Genomic DNA, 20,502 nt, shown 5'->3' with positions numbered 1-20,502 from the left:
AAAAACAAGTCCAGCATCCACTAAGGATAACAAAAAATCAAAAATTACCGACAGCCCCAACTTACTAGGTGAGACTGAAGGGTCAACTATGAACTGAGTGAATTTCCGCCACTTCCTGTCATAGGAAGCGCGGGTGGAAGGCTTGCTACAGTTCATAAGGACTTGCTGGACCCTGTCAGAAAACCCCAAGGATCGATGAGCCACACTGTCAGCTTCAGGTGGGGTACGTTGTGATGGAGGTTGTGGGCACCCTGAGCTGACAGAAGGTCTAGTTCTGCCGGGAACTGGTAGAAGAACCCCCTCCCCAGATAGTTGAAGCAGGATCGAAAACCAGTTCTGGCGAGGCCACCAGGGAGTCACCAGGATGCAGCACGGCCTCTCGCTTGCTATTTTGTTGACCACCTCCGTCAACAACGGCAGAGGTGGGAACATGTAGAGGAACCAGCCCTCCCAAGGAAGCAGGAGCCTGTCTCCCAGAGAGGCTGGATCCGCTCCCCCTCTGGAACAGAACATGGGACATTTCTTGTTCTCGGCCGTGGCGAAGACATCCAACTGTGGGTACCCCCAAAGCTGGAATACAGGCTTCAGAAAATGCCACTGCAGTTCCCACTAGTGTGGGGAAGCCCCACCCCTGCTGAGGGAGTCTGCCTGTATGTTAAGGACCCCCGGAAGGTGTGCTGCCTTCACAAAGATGTCGTATTGGAGACACTCCAACCAGAGGTCCATCGCCAATGCGCAGAGCCGACGAGACACTGTCCCTCCCTGCCTGTTGATATAGCACAGGGCAGTGGTATTGTCCGTAAGTAATGCTACACTCTTCCCCGCCACTAAGAGGCGGAAAGAGCATAGGGCAAAGTGAACCGCCAGCAGTTCTAGGTAGTTTATATGGAACTGAGTCAGTTTTGGCGGCCACTGGCCCCCCACACACAGGCCTTCCATGTGGGCCCCCCAACCCCACAAGGAAGTATCTGTTGTGATAGTCACAGTAGAAGTCGGGAGATGGAAGGGAGCTCCCTGACAGATATTGTTCTCTGACTCCCACCACTATAGTGTCTGGAGAGTCACAGATGGGATGGTGAACCTCTTTCGAGGTGAGTCTCTGAGTGGGCAAAACTGGCGAAGAAGCCACAACTGTAGGCCTCTCATCCTCAGTTTCGCGAAAAGTAGCACACTTGTCGTCGCCACCATCAGCCCCAGCATCCGCTGAAGCTGCTGCGCTGTGCCCCACTTTCGCTTCTGTAGCAGTCGTACCAGACCGATAATGTCCCCCACTCTCTGCGGAGACAGGTATGCACGATGCTGGTTCGTATCCAGCAAAGCCCCTATGAACACTCTGCTTGATGGAGTAAGGTGAGATTTCTCCAAATTGACCTGCAACCCCAAGGTGTCGAGAAGACGTAGAGTGATGGCAATGTGCGTTGACAAACTTTCCCTCGACTTCGCCACAAGGAGCCAGTCGTCGATGTATGGAAAAATGACAACTCCCTGGAGACGGAGATGGGCAGCCACAACGCTCATCATCTTTGTAAACACCCGAGGTGCAGTGGACAGGCCGAACGGAAGGGCTTTGAACTGGAAGTGTTGGGAACCCACTGCAAACCGGAGGAAACGCCTGAACGCCGGATGGATGCTGATGTGGAAGTAGGCATCCTTGAGGACCAGGATCGCCATCCAGTCCCCTTGATTGATGAGGGGCAGGATTGTTTGCAGCGTGGACATTCTGAACTTCTGGTACAGAATAAATTTGTTCAGATTCTGAAGATCCATAATTGGTCTTAAGCCCCCGTCCCTCTTGGGGACCAGGAAGTAGCGAGAGTAAAAACCTCCCGTCCTGGCCTCTTTCTATGGCTTGTTTCTGTAGGAAATAGCTTATTGGGCAGAAGCAATTATGGTGGCTACATTTCTACATAACAGACTATGGACCAAAGCCACAAACAATATCCCTTAAGTAGCATTGTACCATAAGGAACCAAGTTTAGAGTTTCTGAAGGTGTTTGGATCCAAAGATTGGGTAAACATCCCTTTGCAGTTAAGACGTAAAGGAGGTGCAAGGTCCAAGAAACTAGTATTCCTAGGATATCAAACTCACATGAAGCCCTACAGGTTTAGTGATCCAGACAAGAAGATCACGCTGAGTAGATCAGCAAACTTTAGTGAGCATAACAATTGGCAAAGGATTCATGGCACTGAGGAGAAGGCTCATGTGTGGTTGCCATTGACTGAGAACAGTTCTGAGTTGGAGAATAAACCAGAATCTGAACAGGTGCCTGTTAGTGTAAAACAGGAAGTGGCAGAGCATGAGCAAAGTGCTGACCAGGTGCCAAGAGTGTCTACCCGGAGTACTAAGGGAGTTCCTCCTTTCCGATATGGCTATAACAACAGTGTAAACCATGCAGGAGGAGCAGGAAGTTCGGCAGGCAGCCTGGAAAAGGGAGTACTGTTCCCTGTATGAAAACAATGTATTGCTTAACTCATTCAATGGAAAGCTACTAAGCAATCACTCGCTGCATGCAGCACATGTGAGGCTGAATTTAGTGTGCTGAATGACTGTGTACTCAATATTGAATGGATTGTTCAAATGCTGAAAGATATGAATATGCAATGTAAATTACCAATATCTGTAAAGAGTGACAGTTCTGCTGCTAAACAATTGGCTGAGAACCTCTGTGCAAAAGGAAGGAGCAAGCATATATTGATACGGTATTATAATATAAAGGAAGCAATAAGTCGTGGTATTATGACATTGGTAAAATGTTCCACAGACAACAATGTTGCAGACCTGTATACAAAAAGTTTATGCACAGAGAAACATGTGAAGCTAACAAAGTTATTGGGTATGCATTAACTTGTAATCTAAGGAGGTGTGTCAGTAACTGAGTAGCTTAAAAGTTATTGCATTCTAGATCATCTACTGTCAGAGTGATGAGGTCATGTGACTATGATCACAGGACAGGCTGATGCAATGCCTGGCAATGCCTGTAGTCACAGTGAGTCAGCATATTTGCTGATTGGTGGGCTGAGCTATAAAAAGTGCTGAGTGCCAAGGTATGTTTTTTTCTCTCTGTATTGATGATTGTCTGGTGTAGCACTTTGGAGCTCTGGATTGTAATTACTGTATATATACTGCACTTATCTGTTAATATTTGTAAATATACTGATAGTTCTAGAAGAACTGGTGTGAAGACTCTTCTTGTTGGCGTAACCATTCTTATCAGCCTATTTGGACGGCTCTCTGCTACCACTCACTATCCGTCACTGGCATGGTTGTGTTATGGTATACCATAAAGTATGTGCTTTAAGGTGGTTGCTTTCTGTAGGGCAAATGATCAAACTTCAGCTTTCCATCTCCTCCCCCGTCCCTGCAACCTCTACCTAGGAAAAGGACAGTGTTTCTCAGCAGTGAGGACCATAGCAGCTTACATCATTCTCCTTCCCTCCCTTTCAATCTGCACAACAACCCTGTGAGGTAGGTTAAGCTGAAAGTCTGTGACTGGTCCAAAATCACACAGTCAGTTTCCACAGCAAGAACCTGAGTCTGCCAGACCTTGGTCTGAAGCACCAACTGCTATGCCACACTGGCTGTCATAGGGAGGCTGCTGCTGAACAGTAGCAAGCAGCCAGGCCTAGTTAAGTCATGCCAGTCAGGTGCCATCAAGACACCCACAGGGTGCGGCCAGGCCTAGGGTAGCCAATTTCTAGGTGGATCCTGAAGATCTTCAGGTTATCACAACTGAACTCCAGACACAACAGATCTTTTTCCCCCTGGAGAAAATAACTGCTCTTGAGAGGGTGGGCTCTGTGGCATTATATTCAGCTGAGGGCTGCCTGCTCCTCAAACACTGCTCTCCTCAAACTCCACCACACAATCTCCAGGAATTTCCCACCAATCTGCAACTGGCAACCCTAGTCAGTAGGACTGGTTCCAATTAGTTCTCCCTCAAAGGACAAAATAGACCTGGAAAGGGCCTCCCCTCCAATGTTTACTGATGGAACCAAGCTTGGAATACTAGCTTGCCTAGCAACAGCCACTGAAGAAAAATGTAGGACATTGTGAGATGAGCCAATAGGACATGGAGGCAGCTTCCCCAGTGCCTAATCGTTGTTTGTCCTGGGGCTGGAGGGATTGAATGACTCGTGGCTGAGCCAAAGGGAGGGTATGTGAGTCATCACCAGTATGGCTTGGTTTTTATATCTATTATATATTTTCATAGTAAATAATAGGAAGTGTTCTGTTTAAAGATCAGTTCCTTATGCTTTAATGTTCAAAAATTATTCTCATTGTGTTTCTACATTATAATTCATTTGTATGCCTTGCAATAACATTTATATAACACTTGTTTCTCATTCTGAATTTTAAACTTTTTCTCATTCTAGGTTTGTCTCCTGCTTGGATAATAAACATTCCATCTCTCCTCAAATTTTGAGATTGATCTCTTTTTCATACAAGCTGTTGTTTCACCATTACTGCATAATTGGCAAGTTTATTTTCCCATTTGTATAAGCTTGGACAGACCTCTGATTTCCATTTGGCTGCTTAGATTATTACATTATTTCGCCATTTGATCCTAACTTTGTATCAATTTACACTCTTAACTCACTAACTACATGTATTTCAGCCCACTGTACCCTATTTCCTCGTCTGAAGAAATATGTATGCATATGAAAGCTTACATTCTGAATAAAACTTTGTTGGTCTTAAAGGTGACACTTGACTCCTACTTTGTTCTACTGCTTCAGACCAACACGGCTGCCCACTTGGATCTATATTCTGGCCGCTGTTACCATATAGTCAAATATCTCTTCCAGTACTTTTGGTTTATTAGGCAGTATTCCTAGTAACATATTCTTAGCTCCCAAAGGGAATCTGAATTGTAGTATATTTTGCATTTTTCCACGTAGTTCCTTCCAACATCTTTTTGCTCTTTTACAAGTCCACTACATATGGTAAAAAATTCCATCTGTATCCTGACATTTCCAGCATTTTCCTTGGTAGTTTCTATCCACCTTTTCGATATCCTTCAGGATGATTTTATACAAATTTTCTCTTAATGCCTGGCTGGCTGTAAACTTAATTTCTTTTCTCCATGACTGTTCCCACAGTTCCATTTCCATTGTAACTGTTTCCACACTTCCATTGCCATTGTAACTGAAGTTGCACGCACATGAAAGCTTAAACCTTTAATAAAACCATTGGTCTAAAAGGTGCCACTGAACTCAAACTTTGTTCTGTATAAGATTCGGGGAGGGACGGTGGCTCAGTGGTAGAGCATCTGCTTGGGAAGCAGAAGGTCCCAGGTTCAATCCCTGGCATCTCCAAAAAAAGGTCCAGACAAAAGGTGTGGAAAACTTCAGCTTGAGACCCTGGAGAGCCGCTGCCAGTCTGAGAAGACAATACTGACTTTGATGGACCAAGGGTCTGATTCAGTATAAGGCAGCTTCATATGTTCATATGTTCATTGCTCTGCTGGAGTTTACACTGAGTTTGACCACTCCCAGTGTTTATTATACAGTATGTAGACCCCTGTAACTTTTGAAATAATGATGAAGAAAAATACGGAGAACAACATCCTCTCTGCTGAATAACCACACTCTGTTTTTATACTTAGATATTTAGTTATCTCCAGCACTTTGCTTTTTAGCAGTTAGGCACTGGCCATTCCTGCTTTCAATGCCTGACAAGCAACCAAGATATTGCTATCTCAGATAAGCCTGAAAATATTTTATATCTCTAGAGTGACCATAAGAAAACGTTCCTTCTTTGGAAAATGCTCAGGGGAAACTCAAATTCTAGCAAGGTATCAGAGATGAAGGAACCAATATTCAATGGCTATTATAGTAACAATTAGCTTCAAGATTAAAGATCATTAACATAGTCCTAACATTTAATATAGTCTATAAGAGAGATGACTGAGTTTGAACTGCTAATCAAAAACCAAAAATATCACCTATTACAATGGTGTATTATAATAACTTGCAACTCAGCAATTTCCCTTTCTAGTCTGTTCCTGAAGTTCCTTTGCAATAAAACAACTACTCTGAAGTCACCCACTGAATGTCATGGAAGGTTGAAGTGTTCACCTACTGGTTTCTTAGTCTTGTTATCCTTGATGTCAGATTTGGTTCATTTATCCTTTGGCATAGGGTTTGACCTGTTTGCCCTATGTAGAGAACTGAAGGGCACAGTTGGCATATAATGGTATATACAATGTTAGAAGATAAGCATGCTTGAGAGGAGAGGGATGAAGAGTCTCAATTAACAACTTTCAGCATTCCACAATTAAGATGGGTATATTTACATATCTGTAACCAATTTTGACATCTATTTCCTTCACAATGTTTCCCCTAGAATTAAACCCAAACAGATGGTAACCATACAAACTAAGTTTGTTATTCCTGTTCGATCCTTGAATCTGTTAAACATCTTATTTATGATAACTTACCACTAACCCTCTACTTATATGTATGGACTGGACATTTCATTGCATCTGAAGAAATGTGTAAGCACATGAAAGCTTATACCTTTAATAAAACTTTGCTGGTCTAAAATTGTTAATTGATTTAATGGGTTTTAAGGTTAATTAATGCTTAATTTTAATGTTTATAACGTAACTGTTCATAATGTAACTGTTTTATTGCTTGGTGCACCATTGGTCACCGCACTGTTAGCCGCCCTGAGCCTGCTTCGGCAGGGGAGGGCGGGGTACAAATAAAATTTATTATTATTATATTATATAAAAGGTGCCACTGAACTCAAACTTTGTTCTACTGCTTCAGACCAACACAGCTACCCACCTGAATCAATCCTATGCAGAGTTATTCCAATCCAAATCCATTCAAATTAAATTTAGACTGAACTATCTATAGGATTGGAGCGTAAAATTAGGGGGGAAATGTAGAAGGGAAAAAAGTCACAGATGAATTCTTCAAAGAAATTACACATGAATTTTTTTGTGTGTGAAAGAACAAAGATTGTAGAATGCATGAAGCACCCAATAATGATCAATGACAGTAAAGGCTACTTGTGTGGTGAAAGAGACAACTGTTATGTTCCAAGCAATACAGCAATTTTACTTGTGTGATTTTTTTTTCCTACAAAAAATTCATTATGGCATATAGTGTTTTTAAGAGTGGGTGCATTAGAAACACAATTATTTAGATTTCCAATTCCAAATTAAAATGAATCCCAAATGCCAATAACTTGTGTTGCCCACAGATGCAATAATGAAATATAAGCAGATGGGACACATCTGTTAATCGTAAACACTGTTTCTCTGAAGTCACCAAATTTATTTTTGTAGTATGCTTATAGTGAACCTTCAGCTAATGAGAACATTTAACTCACAGGGCATACAATCTAGCCAATGACCTTTTAAACAAAAAGCCGGTAACAAGACAAGAAGAAACAGGTATTGTATAAGGCTGCATGACAGGTATGATTTCCTTCATTTGACTTTAACCTCAGGTGAAATTGGCTTAGTTAGGGACAATTTGTCTTCACATTACCTGATATGCATATAATCAAATCTCATGATTTATTGTTCAACTGAAAAGGGGTCAGGATCAGATTAAAGTCATTACATAAACTATTTTACCATCCTGAGATTATTCTTTCTTCTTTCATGCAAAGCAATGACTGAGTGGATACAATTGCTTGAAAATTCAATAAACTAGTCAGCTGATTCAAAAATTTCATTTTATTTTTTGCAATAATTTCTTTCTTGATGCAGGAAAACCCAAATTATCAATATCCATGCTGTTAGGACTATACTTCTCTGGGTGAATGGCTTTCAAATCTGAAAAAAGACTATTATTTAGGTTCTTTAGGCACAACCTAATCACCATGGTTTACATATATATACCAGGAAACAGCCTTAAGGAGTAAGTGCACAAATTTAATACAACTAAAAAGTAGAGGGGAAAATAAACTATTTCAAGCTATTTGCACAACTCTTCTTTGCTAGGGAAAATTCCCACATTGTTTTAAAAAGAATTTTCCACTGATATACTTTTTTCTCTAATAAGGGATTATGAAATAATAATATCCAGAGTCAGACAGGTATAGGGTAGGGGTTCTGCATTATGATGTCATCCTTTCTTAACTGTACTGTCAAACACTGCATGTAAATGTGACGGACTGTACTTTAAGAGGCTTAAAAGTGCTGTACATACAACAGAAAGACTATGGCCGCGGTCACACTCACCATTAAATCCATCCCTAACCCGTCGCTATTATACCCCGCAGCTTTTTTACAACGAATTTCCTGATCAGACATCCCTCCATCCTTCAGTTCTAAGCAGCGTTGGTCCCGTCACTGGTTGATCAGAGATCTCAACCAGACTTAATTTTTTGAGATGGCATTCCACACTCGCACAAGTGCAGCATGTGGGATATTGGGCTTGGCTTTTTTTAAAAAAAGGTGCCAGAAAAGGTGGGCAATCTGTGCCCCCCCCCATTTAAACACCCAGAAAGGAAGGGGAAGCCCAGGAGCTCTCTTTACTGTCTCTTCGCCTGGCGGGGAGACAGCAAAGGTGGGTGATCTTCCTCCCTCCCATTTAAATACCCCACCATGGTGTTTAAATGGGGGGGGGAGCACGGCAACTCTCTTTGCTGTCTCTCCGCCTGGCAGGGAGACAGCAAAGGTGGGGGATCTTCCTCCCTCCATTTAAACACACCTCCGTGGTGTTTAAATGGGAAGGGGAGCACGGCAACTCTCTTTGCTGTCTCTCCGCCTGGTGGGGAGACAGCAAAGGTGGGGGATCTTCCTCTGTCCTCCATTTAAACACCCCAACGTGGTATTTAAATGGGGGGGGGAGCACAGCAACTCTCTTTGCTGTCTCTCCGCCTGGCGGGGAGACAGCAAAGGTGGGTGATCTTCCTCCCCCCCCATTTAAACACCCCGCCATGGTGTTTAAGTGGGGGGGAGCACGGCAACTCTCTTTGCTGTCTCTCCACCTGGTGGGTCATCTTCCTCCCCTGGCAGGGAGACAGCAAAGGTGGGCGATCTGCCTTCCCCCAATTTAGGAAAAGTCCCCTGTGCAAGCACCAGTCGTTTTCATCTCTGGGGTGACGCTGCTTTCACAGAGTTTTCATGGCAGACCTTTTATGGGGTGGTTTTCCATTGCCTTCCCCAGTCATCTATACTCTCCCCCCCCCAGCAAGCTGGGTGCATATTTTACCAACCTCGGAAGGTTGGAAGGCTGAGTCAACAATTGCTGCCGCAATGATATCATTTTGAGTGGGCTCTCGCAGGGAAGTGGATGTGCACTTGCGATGAGTCGGCTACAATGGAGCGTTCAAACATAGAAAGAACGAATGGGAGTCGTCGGAAGCATTCTTATTCTGGATTTAATGTACTATCAAAAAAGTCTGTGTCTCAGTCGTGGCAGTTCGGGACACGAACGAGCCAATGACCATTGCCAGATGCTGATGTTTGGACAACCGCATAAAATCCGACATGCATCTGGCTTTCATTCATGCCCATCTCGTCAGTTTATGTGCGTCTGACCTCGGCCTATGAAGGGTTAATTCTTCATCAAGCCAGAGAGCCTTGAGTGATAGGCTGCTTCAGGCAATCTGATTGGTCATCATCAGCTGAGCAGAAAAAAAGTCTTGTGAAAGCTGTGTGCTAAGGGAATTCAATCAAATTCTTGTTTCAACTGAGAAGAGATGTGTACAGAGAACATCTGAGAATAGCCCTGACAGAAAAAGGGTTTAGTGCTGACAGTCAGATTTCAACCTTGACTGAATGCAGTCTGAATTCAGCATTAGAACAGACTGGGAGAATGTTTGGCAAGGAAGTTTGGGTAGTAGAGGAGACTCCAATTCAGGCCAAAGGAAAGGGGATAGATCTTCTAGAGAGAGGAAATTCCCTACCCAGCCAAAGAGGTAGAGTTCTCTCTGAGGGGTACAGAGATCCTTGGTCTTATATGATTATAAATTGCCTGTAGATACCTTTAAAAAACAACTCAAGAAGTGTAGTGGTGATCCAAGAGAAGAGGTTTGGGTACTGGGAAGAGGGAACAAGCCTTCTGAGTACCAAAAGAGTAAGCAATTATACAAATAAAGTGTATTAGAGTGTTTGGGAAAATGCTGGAACAAAAGCCTCTCAGTATAAAAATCTAAGTAACTGTGAAATAATTTCGCCTGATATATAAGAACAAAAGCTGTGCTTCTTCTAATTCCATCTCAGTATTTCCAGCCTCTTATTTCATCTGATTTCTCTCCTCAATACTAAATAAAATCTTTTGATATTTTTTATTTCAAACCATGTCAAGTGCCATTTTCAGTGGTTTAAATTAAAGAATGATCCTACCCTTTTCCTCAAGTTCCTGGGCTAAACAAATAGCCATATTATCATACTAACAAAGGGTGGGACAGACAAAAGTTTCCTCAGGAGAGAACAATACACGTTACCAGGACCGTAATGGGACAGAAAAATGTAGGGAAAATCTAGCCTCTGAGGGAGGGAAGTGGACTGGGTCCAAAATATTTGGTTGCAGCGTTATGGCCCCACTGATCTCTCTGCTCTGATATCTGGCACATCCTTGCCCATCATCTTTGCTCCTTTAGGTCCACCACTCTGTTGTCCAATGGTCCCTCAAACTGATCTTACTTTTCTCACTTAGGGTCTGTAATGTGTAGAACTCCCTCTCAGAAAATGTGTGAGACATCACCTCACAAACTTCCTTCAAACCATTCCTTATAGCATATCTTTTTAAGTGAAGCTTTTGGCAAAACTTTTAGCCCCTCTGACTTCTCACTGAATGTGTGGTTAGAAGAAACACATATTCTTACCTTGTTTAGCCCTGGCACTACCTCTCCCTATTGCTTTTATTATTTTCTTTGCATCAAATAGTAGACTGAAAGATCTAAGGTACAGACTAGGAGTAACTGAGCCAAATTTCAGTAGTAACTGAGCCAAATAAATACATGAAAAATACCACCTTACCCCATTGTTTTTATTGTTTTCTTAGTATCAAATAGTAAAGATCTATGGTACAGACTAGTGGTCTGCATTTGGCAGTAACTGAGCCAAATAATTCCCGTATTATATAAGCCAAATATAGATCAGAGGTCTATATTTGACTACCAGTATACCAGCTGAACCAGGGAAAAAAATATTTGACTTTTATTTGGGAGCTTTTGGCTATACTGAAACTTGTGGCTATTTAAGCCTAACAGCTGAGGAGTGGAGCCCCCCATCAGCTGTTTGGTGTAATTGCCTGGCAGCCATTTCAGGACTCCCTTTCTCCCCTGCTCCAGAGGGGGGAAGCAAAAGGAGCACTGAAATGGCTTCCTCCCAGTGAACAGTCCAACCCATTGCCTATCCGCTGATTGGCTTTAACAAACCTCACTGCTTTGCTTTCCTTGCTCTTAAGTGGAGGAGCAAAACAGAGGAGTTCTCTTCCTCCTAGGGAAGCTGATCAGTGAACCAGTGACCCAACAGGCTGATCAGTTTTCCTGGGAGGCAGGTTTTAAACCCCCTCTGCTTTTCTTTCCTTACTCTGAAGTGAAGGGAGCAAAACAGGAGTTGGCTTCCTCCCAGGGAAACCAATCAGCCCAGCGAGTCACCAGTCCACTGATCAGCTTCCTTGGGAGGAAACCAGGAAAGCCTTTATAATATAGTGGTTCAATGCAATGAAGAAGCAAGGTGGTAGTGATCATAGCTCTTTTATTGGGTACAGCATAGTATAGGGCTGCACGAAAAAGACTGGGGGCCTGGGCCAACTATATATACATCCTGGTTCCTGCACAAGCATGCCATTAGATCATTCAACCAGCAGGGAATCCATGATTGGAGCAGGGCAGCAAGGATTTGGATCCTACTGTCCATTGTTCCTACTGTCTTAAAGGCTCCAATGAGCCAGCCAGGACACCCTTACAATATAACAACATTAGTTCCTATACACAACAGCCTTTAAACTCTCTCTGCTTTGCTTCCCCCACTCTGAAGGGGGGAAGCAAAATGGAGGAGTTGGCTTCCTCCCAGGGAAACCAATCAGCTTGGAAGGGCATCAGTCCACTGATCAGCTTCCCTAGGAGGAAACTAGGAAAGCCTTTAAATCCCCTTGTTTTGCATCCCCCACTCTGAAGCAGGGGGAGCAAAATGAAGGAGTTGGCTTCCTCCTAGGGACACCAATCAGCCTGGCAAGTCACCAGTCCACTCCCAGGGAAAGTCGATCAGCCCAGTGGGTTTCCAGTCTGCTGATCAGCTACCCTGGGAGGAAGGCTTTAAACCCCTCTGCTTCCATTTTCTTTGTGACACATGCCTTCACTGCAGCACAACTCAGAGAGGAAAGGGAGGGTATTTTAATTTCTAAATATATTCCCTTCCCTTTCTGTGTCATGTTGCCACAGGGAATAAAGGGAAGGTATTTAAAGGGATCTTTCCTTCGCTCCCCGATGCATGCTCAGCAGCAGCCAACTCAGGAAGGGAAGGGAAGGTATGCAGTTGAATAAATTCAACAATACTAATTTATTTTCCAAATCCCAATATTGGTATGATTCAGGAATATAAGTATATACCAATATTTTTTGAGTTTGCTATTCCTGAACCCAAAAATTTTTAAAAAATTGTGTACACCCTTAGTGCAGACACTTGTATTTGGTAAACTGCCATATACACTAATAACATTACATAAAGAAATAAAACTTCAGAGAGACACTGTACTTTTTCCCCACTATGGACATTCATGCTGTCATAATTTGGAACAGTACATCTCAAATGTATTTTTTTTTAAGATACAACAGCAATTCTTACAAGAATTAGCAAGATTTGTATTAGTGATGTTGTCGTTAATAATACATCCTCAAATTAAGATGAATGGATGAAAACAGACAACATGGGTAGATACCCTTTTGGTTTTTTCACAGTAGCAGTTCTCACATGTACACATGATCCTGATCTCAATCCAAAACTTATTAGTTATACCACTTTTAAGAGTCTTGTTTTGTAGAAAAGAAAGAAAAAGATTACCTGCAACCACAGTCTATTGCTTTGAGCTGTCCTGCCATTGGCAGTGCATTGGAAAGTAGCAAACTGCCCAGCATTGACCTCTACACTCTTAATACGCAGGAAATGAGGTGTGCTGGCTGTTGGAAAGAAAAAATGGGAAAGAGGAAGAAGAAAGTTATTCATAATTTGCCTTTCTAATTGACTTATTTGGCTTTTTTAAAAAAAATAGTTGGAGTTTTAAATGTTTTCTAATTATATTGGTACAAAAAAAAACCCTGTTTGAAATGTGTTTTAAAATATTTGACTCTAATTGTGCCTAGCATTATAGGCTGTTTTACATGACTATGGTTCCTTTTTCAAAAGAATCTAGGACATAACAATAGAAAAAGGTGCTAACATATTGTTCCTACTGAGTAAATGAGCTTAGTTTACTAATCCTCTTATAAAACAGTTTCTATGTTTATAAAGATTATACTGAAATCTAACTGATGTTTTTAATAAAGCCACAGCAGATATTTATACTAGTTACTAGAGAGTTGTCAAAACAACTATTTTTAAGTCAGGTATTTTATTTCACTAGGACTGCCATATAATCTACAGTTCCAGCATAACTTTTCCAACTACAAGATATTACATTTTGTTTACAATAGGTGAGAAGGAAATTGAATTTAAAATGGAATTAACAACTATTGAAGCCTGCCATTCATTTCCCAGGCATGGAACACCTGAATATCAGTATGATCTACAATACTTTCAGCCAGCACTATTGCTAAAGCATTTTAAGTGTTTGATACCTTCATGGATGTAGCATTGTAAATGTCAAACACTATTTAGAACCCAAAGCAAGCACTCGAGTAGGCACCAGTAAACAATATTTTTTTTTGTTAAACTTTCATTGCCACTATATCACTATGTTATAGTGATTCTCCAGACTAAGAGTCCACCACTCTTAACCACTACATCACACTGGCTCAATGGTACAAATTAATTAGAAGGCAACTTCACCCAATCCTACTGTGGGTCAGGGTGTACAAGGAGGGATCCAGAGTTGCCAAGGTGCAGAGAAAGGTATTGCTGGCATCAGCAGGTCCATGGCATGGGTCTGGCCAAGAGAGCACTGTCTAGGCTGAGGCTGATTATTAGGCTCCAAAGCTGTCCAGTTGGGACAGGAGATGCTGAGGAATGCATGAGCGGGGGCCCCTCCTATGACTCCCAAGTGGTCAACAGTCAATAGAAGTGGACTTAAAGACAGCCCATTAATGAGCTGGAGGGAAGATTCTGTAGTTAAACAGAAGTGGAAACAGATGGTCTTACAAGGTGTGTAGAGAGGTGAGGTTACCTAGATAGCCAGGCTCCTAGGAGTGGAGAAGCTCCCCTGGGAGGGACTATGCCTGTGAGTTGGATGGAAAACAAATGTTCTTTCAGCACCACCTCTCCTTCTTGCTGTTTACTAACTGCATGTACGGAACACTACCCCCATCCCTGAGGATTGCTAAAAAAAATTGCCTTAGTGGACACCACACTGTGAACAGGACCATATCAAGACCTGGGGGCTATATATATATATATATACCCTAGACCAGGGGTGTCAAACCCATTTTCTATGAGGGCCGGATTTTACATAAATGAGACCTTGTCGAGACGGGCAATGTGTCATAAAATGTAATGTCAGGTAGCAGACATATAAACTTTAAAAAGGGCACAGACAAACACATTAAAGATTTCTATTACTTAAAATAAAACATGCTCAAAACATTAGCATTCTTGCAATATTTCATCTCTGATAAATGTCACCTCTTGCTATTGAATTATTGCATAAAAAACTGCAGATAATGTCTGTGCTGTACAAATCCTGAATATGCTGTTCAGGTGTTGTTCAGGTGTGCACATCTGCAAGTTGCAAACCTACTTTTGATTTGTTGACATTCATAACAGAGACCTCATAGTTAATGCTTTGAGCCTAAGACCCAGAAGAAAACACGAAGCATTGTGAGTTTTTGTATGTAAATTGCTTCACGTGCTGGTCAAGAATATATGAAGCCGCCATGGCACAGACTAAAGGCTATGTCCTTGTCTACAAAACTACAGTCTTCTCCAGAGAAATAGCTACAACTCCTATGTGGTACTGCAAGAACAGAGAGACAGCCATGTACAGTGGTCAATATATCCTACTATCTGGGAAGTCTAACTTCAAGATCACCAATCAAAGAAAAATATAAAAGAAAAATCAAGGGAAATTTGCTGAGTAAATTTGGGTTAGACACACACTAACAGCCTTATCCTGGCTTGTTGTTATTGCTCTTCTAAATAGTTCACATGCTTTCCTATTGAGAAAGACTGGAGGGCATGAATATAGTGAAAAAGAGCAGAGGAACCAAGTTGCACCCAGTCCAAGTTGCACCAAGTCCAAAAAAACTCTCTCTTGCTCTCTGTAGCAAGGCAAAAAGCTCATACCTTCAATAAAATGTTGCTAGTCTTAAAAGTGCTTTCTTTGTATCTCTACCTATGTGGGGACTGGGCAAAGAAAGCTCTGGCTCTTTCCTTCCTTCCCCTGGAGATGAGGAGGGGAAGGAGCCTCAGCCACTAGAAAGAAGAAAGGCTTGGCTCAGTAGCTCTGCAGCGTGATTGACTGAGCCTGGCAAACACAGCAGAGCTATAGAACCAAGATCCCTATCTTTGGGGAAAAGGAGAGGGAAAGAGAAAAGAGAGGCTGGTTTGCTGTTAGCTTATAATAGGGGAGAAACACAAAATTGTGAACAAAGAAAGCAGACAAGGGAGAAGGAAACAGACAATGGTCAGTTGCTGGTGGGCCTGGTTGGAGCACTCTGGGGGCCGGATCAGGCCTGTGGTCCGTATGTTTGACACCCTTGCCCTAGATCATCTTTTGATAATCTGAGTTCTTTATGACAAACCATAGTTTTGTGTTCAATTTGATATCTGACAGTTAAAAGCTGCAATATGAGATGACAATATATCATTTTATCTAAAGTAAAAATAAATAATTTTTTCTATTATTTCGCATTTCAGTATACTATGATCACTCATCATGTAAGACAGTAACACATGTCAATAGGCACAGTAGATAGATAGGAGTGCATATTTAGTATTATAGCCCAGTGAGTCAGCTAATCTCTTTGTATGGACACTCTTACCAATAAACTGCTTCCTTACTCCCATCATACTCTCCAGAACATTTTGGCTTTTGAAGTTTATGGAGTGATATCACAGACAGGCTGGCATGGCAGAGAAGCCCACAATGAACAGTGATTTGCCATTACTCACACTTTTCAAAGAGCTAAAGAATCAATTTTCAAACCCCTCTCCTTCCTCTTCCTTTTTTCACAGCAGCTATACCTTGCCATTTTCAAGACTGATGTAGATTTCAATACACACTTTATCAAGATGCTATGGGATCTCATATGGGTCACAATGGAGACAGCAACTTTCCAAAATAAACTGAAAAGGCAACACTAAGCTACTTACTGCATGGATGTCCTAAAACCTTCACATCATCAATAGCCAGGTATCCTTGGTGACCTGAAGTGACCACTTCAAAAACTACCTGAAATATAAAAACAAATAACAAAATCAGTTTCATCATGATTTGAAAAGAAAATAAGTACTTATGGGAAAACATTTTACATCATTTTCTTTTTTTGTTGCTTTTCAAGTAAGAAAGAATCAGTCTTGTGCATTTACGGTTTTGGCAACATGTAGGTTTATTTTTAAAATTCTATTTCCTACTTAATTTTCTACGCCCTGCATAATGTAGGTAAACCCGACCCACTAGCTGCAGTTTTCCAATGGTTATAAATAGTCCACAAAATAAAAGGACTACTTTTGTCAGCTGCATTATGAGCATCCAGAGAAAACCATTTCAAATTTTGGCAGCCCTAGCTTGAATAAACCAAAATTGTTTCAAAATGGGCATATTTCAGTGACAATTAATGGGTACACTTTTAAAGTAAAACATATAAGGTGCATCTTCAATTCCTGCTATTTTTATGCCACATTTTCTGCTATGAAACAAGCATAGTAATTACTTGTGAGCATGGACAGAATTTAAATATTACCTGTGAGGGGATGAGGACTATACCTGGTTGACAAAGGGAGGGACTTTCCATTCTGCAGGCATGAATATGGAGTAATTACTTTGTCCTATCACCAATGTGGTAACTATCCTCAACTATCACCAGTAGTAGTCTATGAACGTACATGTACAGATAAAGCTATTTTATACTACTTTTATACCCAGTTTCTTATGGCTGGGCTGGACCTAATTCATACCGATTTCTCACTAACGTTCCTCTGCCCCCAGGCTTCTGTTTTCCCCAGTGCAAGCGATCAATTTCCCAGCAATTACTCTGCAGGAGCATAAATAAAACATACTTAAAAGATTAGCGCTCTTACAATATTTTGTTTATTTAACTGTCCCTGATAACTGACTTCTCTTGCTCTGAATTACTGCACCAAAATCTGGTTGTCAATGGACCAGAAAGTATTAAATCTAGAGGCAATGTCTGTGCCGTAGCAATCTTGATTATGTTGTTCAGGTGCCCATCTGTAAGTTGCATGGTAAATGCTTTGAGCCTAAGACCCAGAGGAAAACATGAAATGGCTGGGCATTGTGAGCTTTTGTACATATGTTACTTCTTTTGCTGGTCAAGAATATGTGAAGGCACCATGACACATACAGAGAGCTATGTGTTTGTCTACAAAACTATAGTCTTCCCCAGAGAAATAGCCACAACTACTATCAGGCAGATAAAAGAATGTGTAGTGGTCAGTATCAGCCTACTTATATGGGAAAACTATGTTAAAATCCCCAGTCTACAAAGGAAATGTGCTGTGTAAGCATGGTCTGGACATACATTCTCAGCCTAATCCACCTAATTCAGTACTGGGTCCCATGCTCTTTAACCTGTTCATTAATGATCTGGAGTTGGGAATAAGCAGTGAAGTGGCCAAGTTTGCAGATGACACTAAATTGTTCAGGGTGGTGAGAACCAGAGAGGATTGTGAGGCACTCCAAAGGGATCTGTAGAGCCTGGGTGAGTGGGCATCAATGTGGCAGATGAAGTTCAATGTAGCCAAGTGTAAAGTAATGCACATTGGGGCCAAGAATCCCAGCTACAAATACAAGTTGATGGGGTGTGAACTGGCAGAGAGAGACCAAGAGAGAGATAATGGGGTCATGGTAGATAACTCACTGAAAATGTCGAGACAGTGTGTGATTGCAAATAAAAAGGCCAACACCATGCCGCGAATTATTAGGAAGGGAATTGAAAACAAATCAGCCAGTATCATAATGCCCCTATATCAATTGATGGTGCGGTCTCATTTGGAATACTGTGTACAATTCTGGTCACCGCACCTCAAAAAGGATATTATAGCATTGGGAAAAGTCCAAAAAAAGGGCAACTAGAATGATTAAAGGTTTGGAACACTTTCTCTATGAAGAAAAGTTAAAACGCTTGGGGCTCTTTAGCTTGGAGAAACGTCGACTTCAGGGTGACATGATAGAGGTTTACAAGATTATGCATGGGATGGAGACAGCAGAGAAAGAAGTCTTTTTCTCCCTTTCTCACAATACAAGACCTCGTGGGCATTCAATGAAATTGCTGAGCAGTCAGGTTAAAACGGATAAAAGGAAGTACTTCTTCACTCAAAGGGTGATTAACATGTGGAATTCACTGCTACAGGAGGTGATGGTGGCTACAAGCATAGCCAGCTTTAAGAGGGGATTGGATAAAAATATGGAGCAGAGGTCCATCAGTGGCTATTAGCCACATTGTATGTGTGTGTGTATATATATATATATATGTATGTATATGTGTGTGTGTATATATATGTGTGTGTGTGTGTGTATACACACACACACAGACACACATATATTGGCCTCTGTGTGACACAGAGTATTGGACTGGATGGGCCACTGGCGTGATCCAACATGGCTTCTCTTATGTTGTTATGTTCTTACCTTATTGGCTTGTTATTCCTCATCTAAATAGTTCACATTGCTTTTCTATTGAGAAAGACTGGATCATGAAGGCATAAATACAGAGAAAAGGGAGAGACAAAACCCAGTTGCACCCAGGAGAGCCCTTGCATAATGAGCCAACAAAATTCTCTCTCTCTCTCACACACACACACACACTCGCAGGACTAATAAGAGCCCTCCATGGGCCTGATCCGGCGCTCAGGCCACACGTTTGACACCCCTGGTCTAACCCTTTTAAAGCCAACTAAGCTAACAGCCAACACCTTATCCCAAGCTGTAAATTCTACAAATCACAACTCACTATTTTCTTTTGTCTGGTCTGAATTTTAGTTATTTATTAAAATATTTCCATTGTGGCTCAAGATGATTTATAATTCAAAAAATATAATCATACAAAATACAAGAAAAACCCTATTTACCCCTTTCTAAGAAAATGCTTGAACCTTAACCCCATTTTAAAAACAGCTCACAAATAAAATGGTCTTACAGTACTATTGAAATCTAGCAGATGCCAAGACAGACACCTTCAGCAGGAGAACAACTTGAAGACCACCGTTGGTGCATAGGGGCATACAGGGTGAGATGGCCCATCAGATATGTGGCTCATAGGCCGTGAAGTGCTTGAAATGAACTTGGAAACTAACTAGCAACCAGTGTTGCTATTCTGAAATATCTTGCCGATTACTCCCTGACAGTAATCAACCTGCCACTAGGGATGGGTATGAACCAGAAAAATGCAGTTCGTATCAGTTCATGGTATATGGCCAAATGACAAACCAAACTGGTTTGTTGTTTCAACATTGTTGAAAAGGATCATAGTCCCTTTAAACGGGTTTTGCAGAAAGCCTGAAAAACAGCTGAGTGACAGGGAGCAGTGCACTTGCCACCATACAGCTGTTTCAGGCTGTCTTCCGCAGTCCATTTACTCTTTAAAGGAACAGCAGAAGACAACCTGAAAAAACAGCTGAACAGTGGGGAGGTGGTCCCCACTGATCAGCTGTTTGGGGTTATTTTATGCAGTCTATTTAAATTAAAGGGACTGCACAAGACAGCCCCAAACAGCTGAACAGTGGTGAGAGCCGGCTCGCTGCTCAGCTATTTTTGCAGCTTTTGTGCAGGGCTTTAAAGGGACTCAGAGTCCCTTTAGCTCCATTTTCTGCTCTATCCATGAACCACCATGAACTGCTTTAAAATCTTTAGTCACAGGTAGGGTGCCTTACTAATTTCGGTTGTTCTTTTGAGCACCTTTCCTGTTGCTACAATATACAGATGTGTATCTTGTGTGTGTGTGGGGGGGTACTTTTCAGATACAAATACCAGGGCTTAAAAAAATAATCAGTATCCTCAGTTATTCAGGTTCCATATATCAGTTTAGTATTTGGATCTGGGATTTCTGATGTTATTGGGCTCCATTATTTGCTATGGGGAATCTTTTTGGAGAGAGCGTTTTTAAAGACAATGGCACCAAAATTGCAAGACAGCTGGTGGTGCCTGTTCTCTGAAGAACCCCAAGTTTCAAATACATTGGGTCAAAGGGTTCAGTTC

The 20,502-nt window shown here is 41.8% G+C and overlaps 1 protein-coding gene across 18 annotated transcripts in view; it reads right to left on the bottom strand.

The window, feature by feature from the left end:
* The window catches only part of PTPRM (protein tyrosine phosphatase receptor type M), a 792,664-nt gene that overhangs the window by 495,840 nt on the left and 276,322 nt on the right, over positions 1-20,502 (bottom strand). For all 18 annotated transcript variants that reach the window (XM_060243981.1, XM_060243978.1, XM_060243979.1 and 15 more), the window contains exons 4-5: positions 16,440-16,518; positions 12,978-13,093 (exon numbers count right to left, since the gene is read on the bottom strand). In XM_060243981.1, coding sequence (XP_060099964.1) covers positions 12,978-13,093; positions 16,440-16,518 — 195 coding nt within the window. The remainder of the gene's footprint in view (positions 1-12,977; positions 13,094-16,439; positions 16,519-20,502) is intronic.

Source organism: Heteronotia binoei, chromosome 7, assembly GCF_032191835.1.
Source record: "Heteronotia binoei isolate CCM8104 ecotype False Entrance Well chromosome 7, APGP_CSIRO_Hbin_v1, whole genome shotgun sequence".
NCBI lineage: Eukaryota > Metazoa > Chordata > Lepidosauria > Squamata > Gekkonidae > Heteronotia > Heteronotia binoei.
Note: the sequence above shows the minus strand (reverse complement) of the source record. Positions and strands in the feature narration are given on the sequence as shown.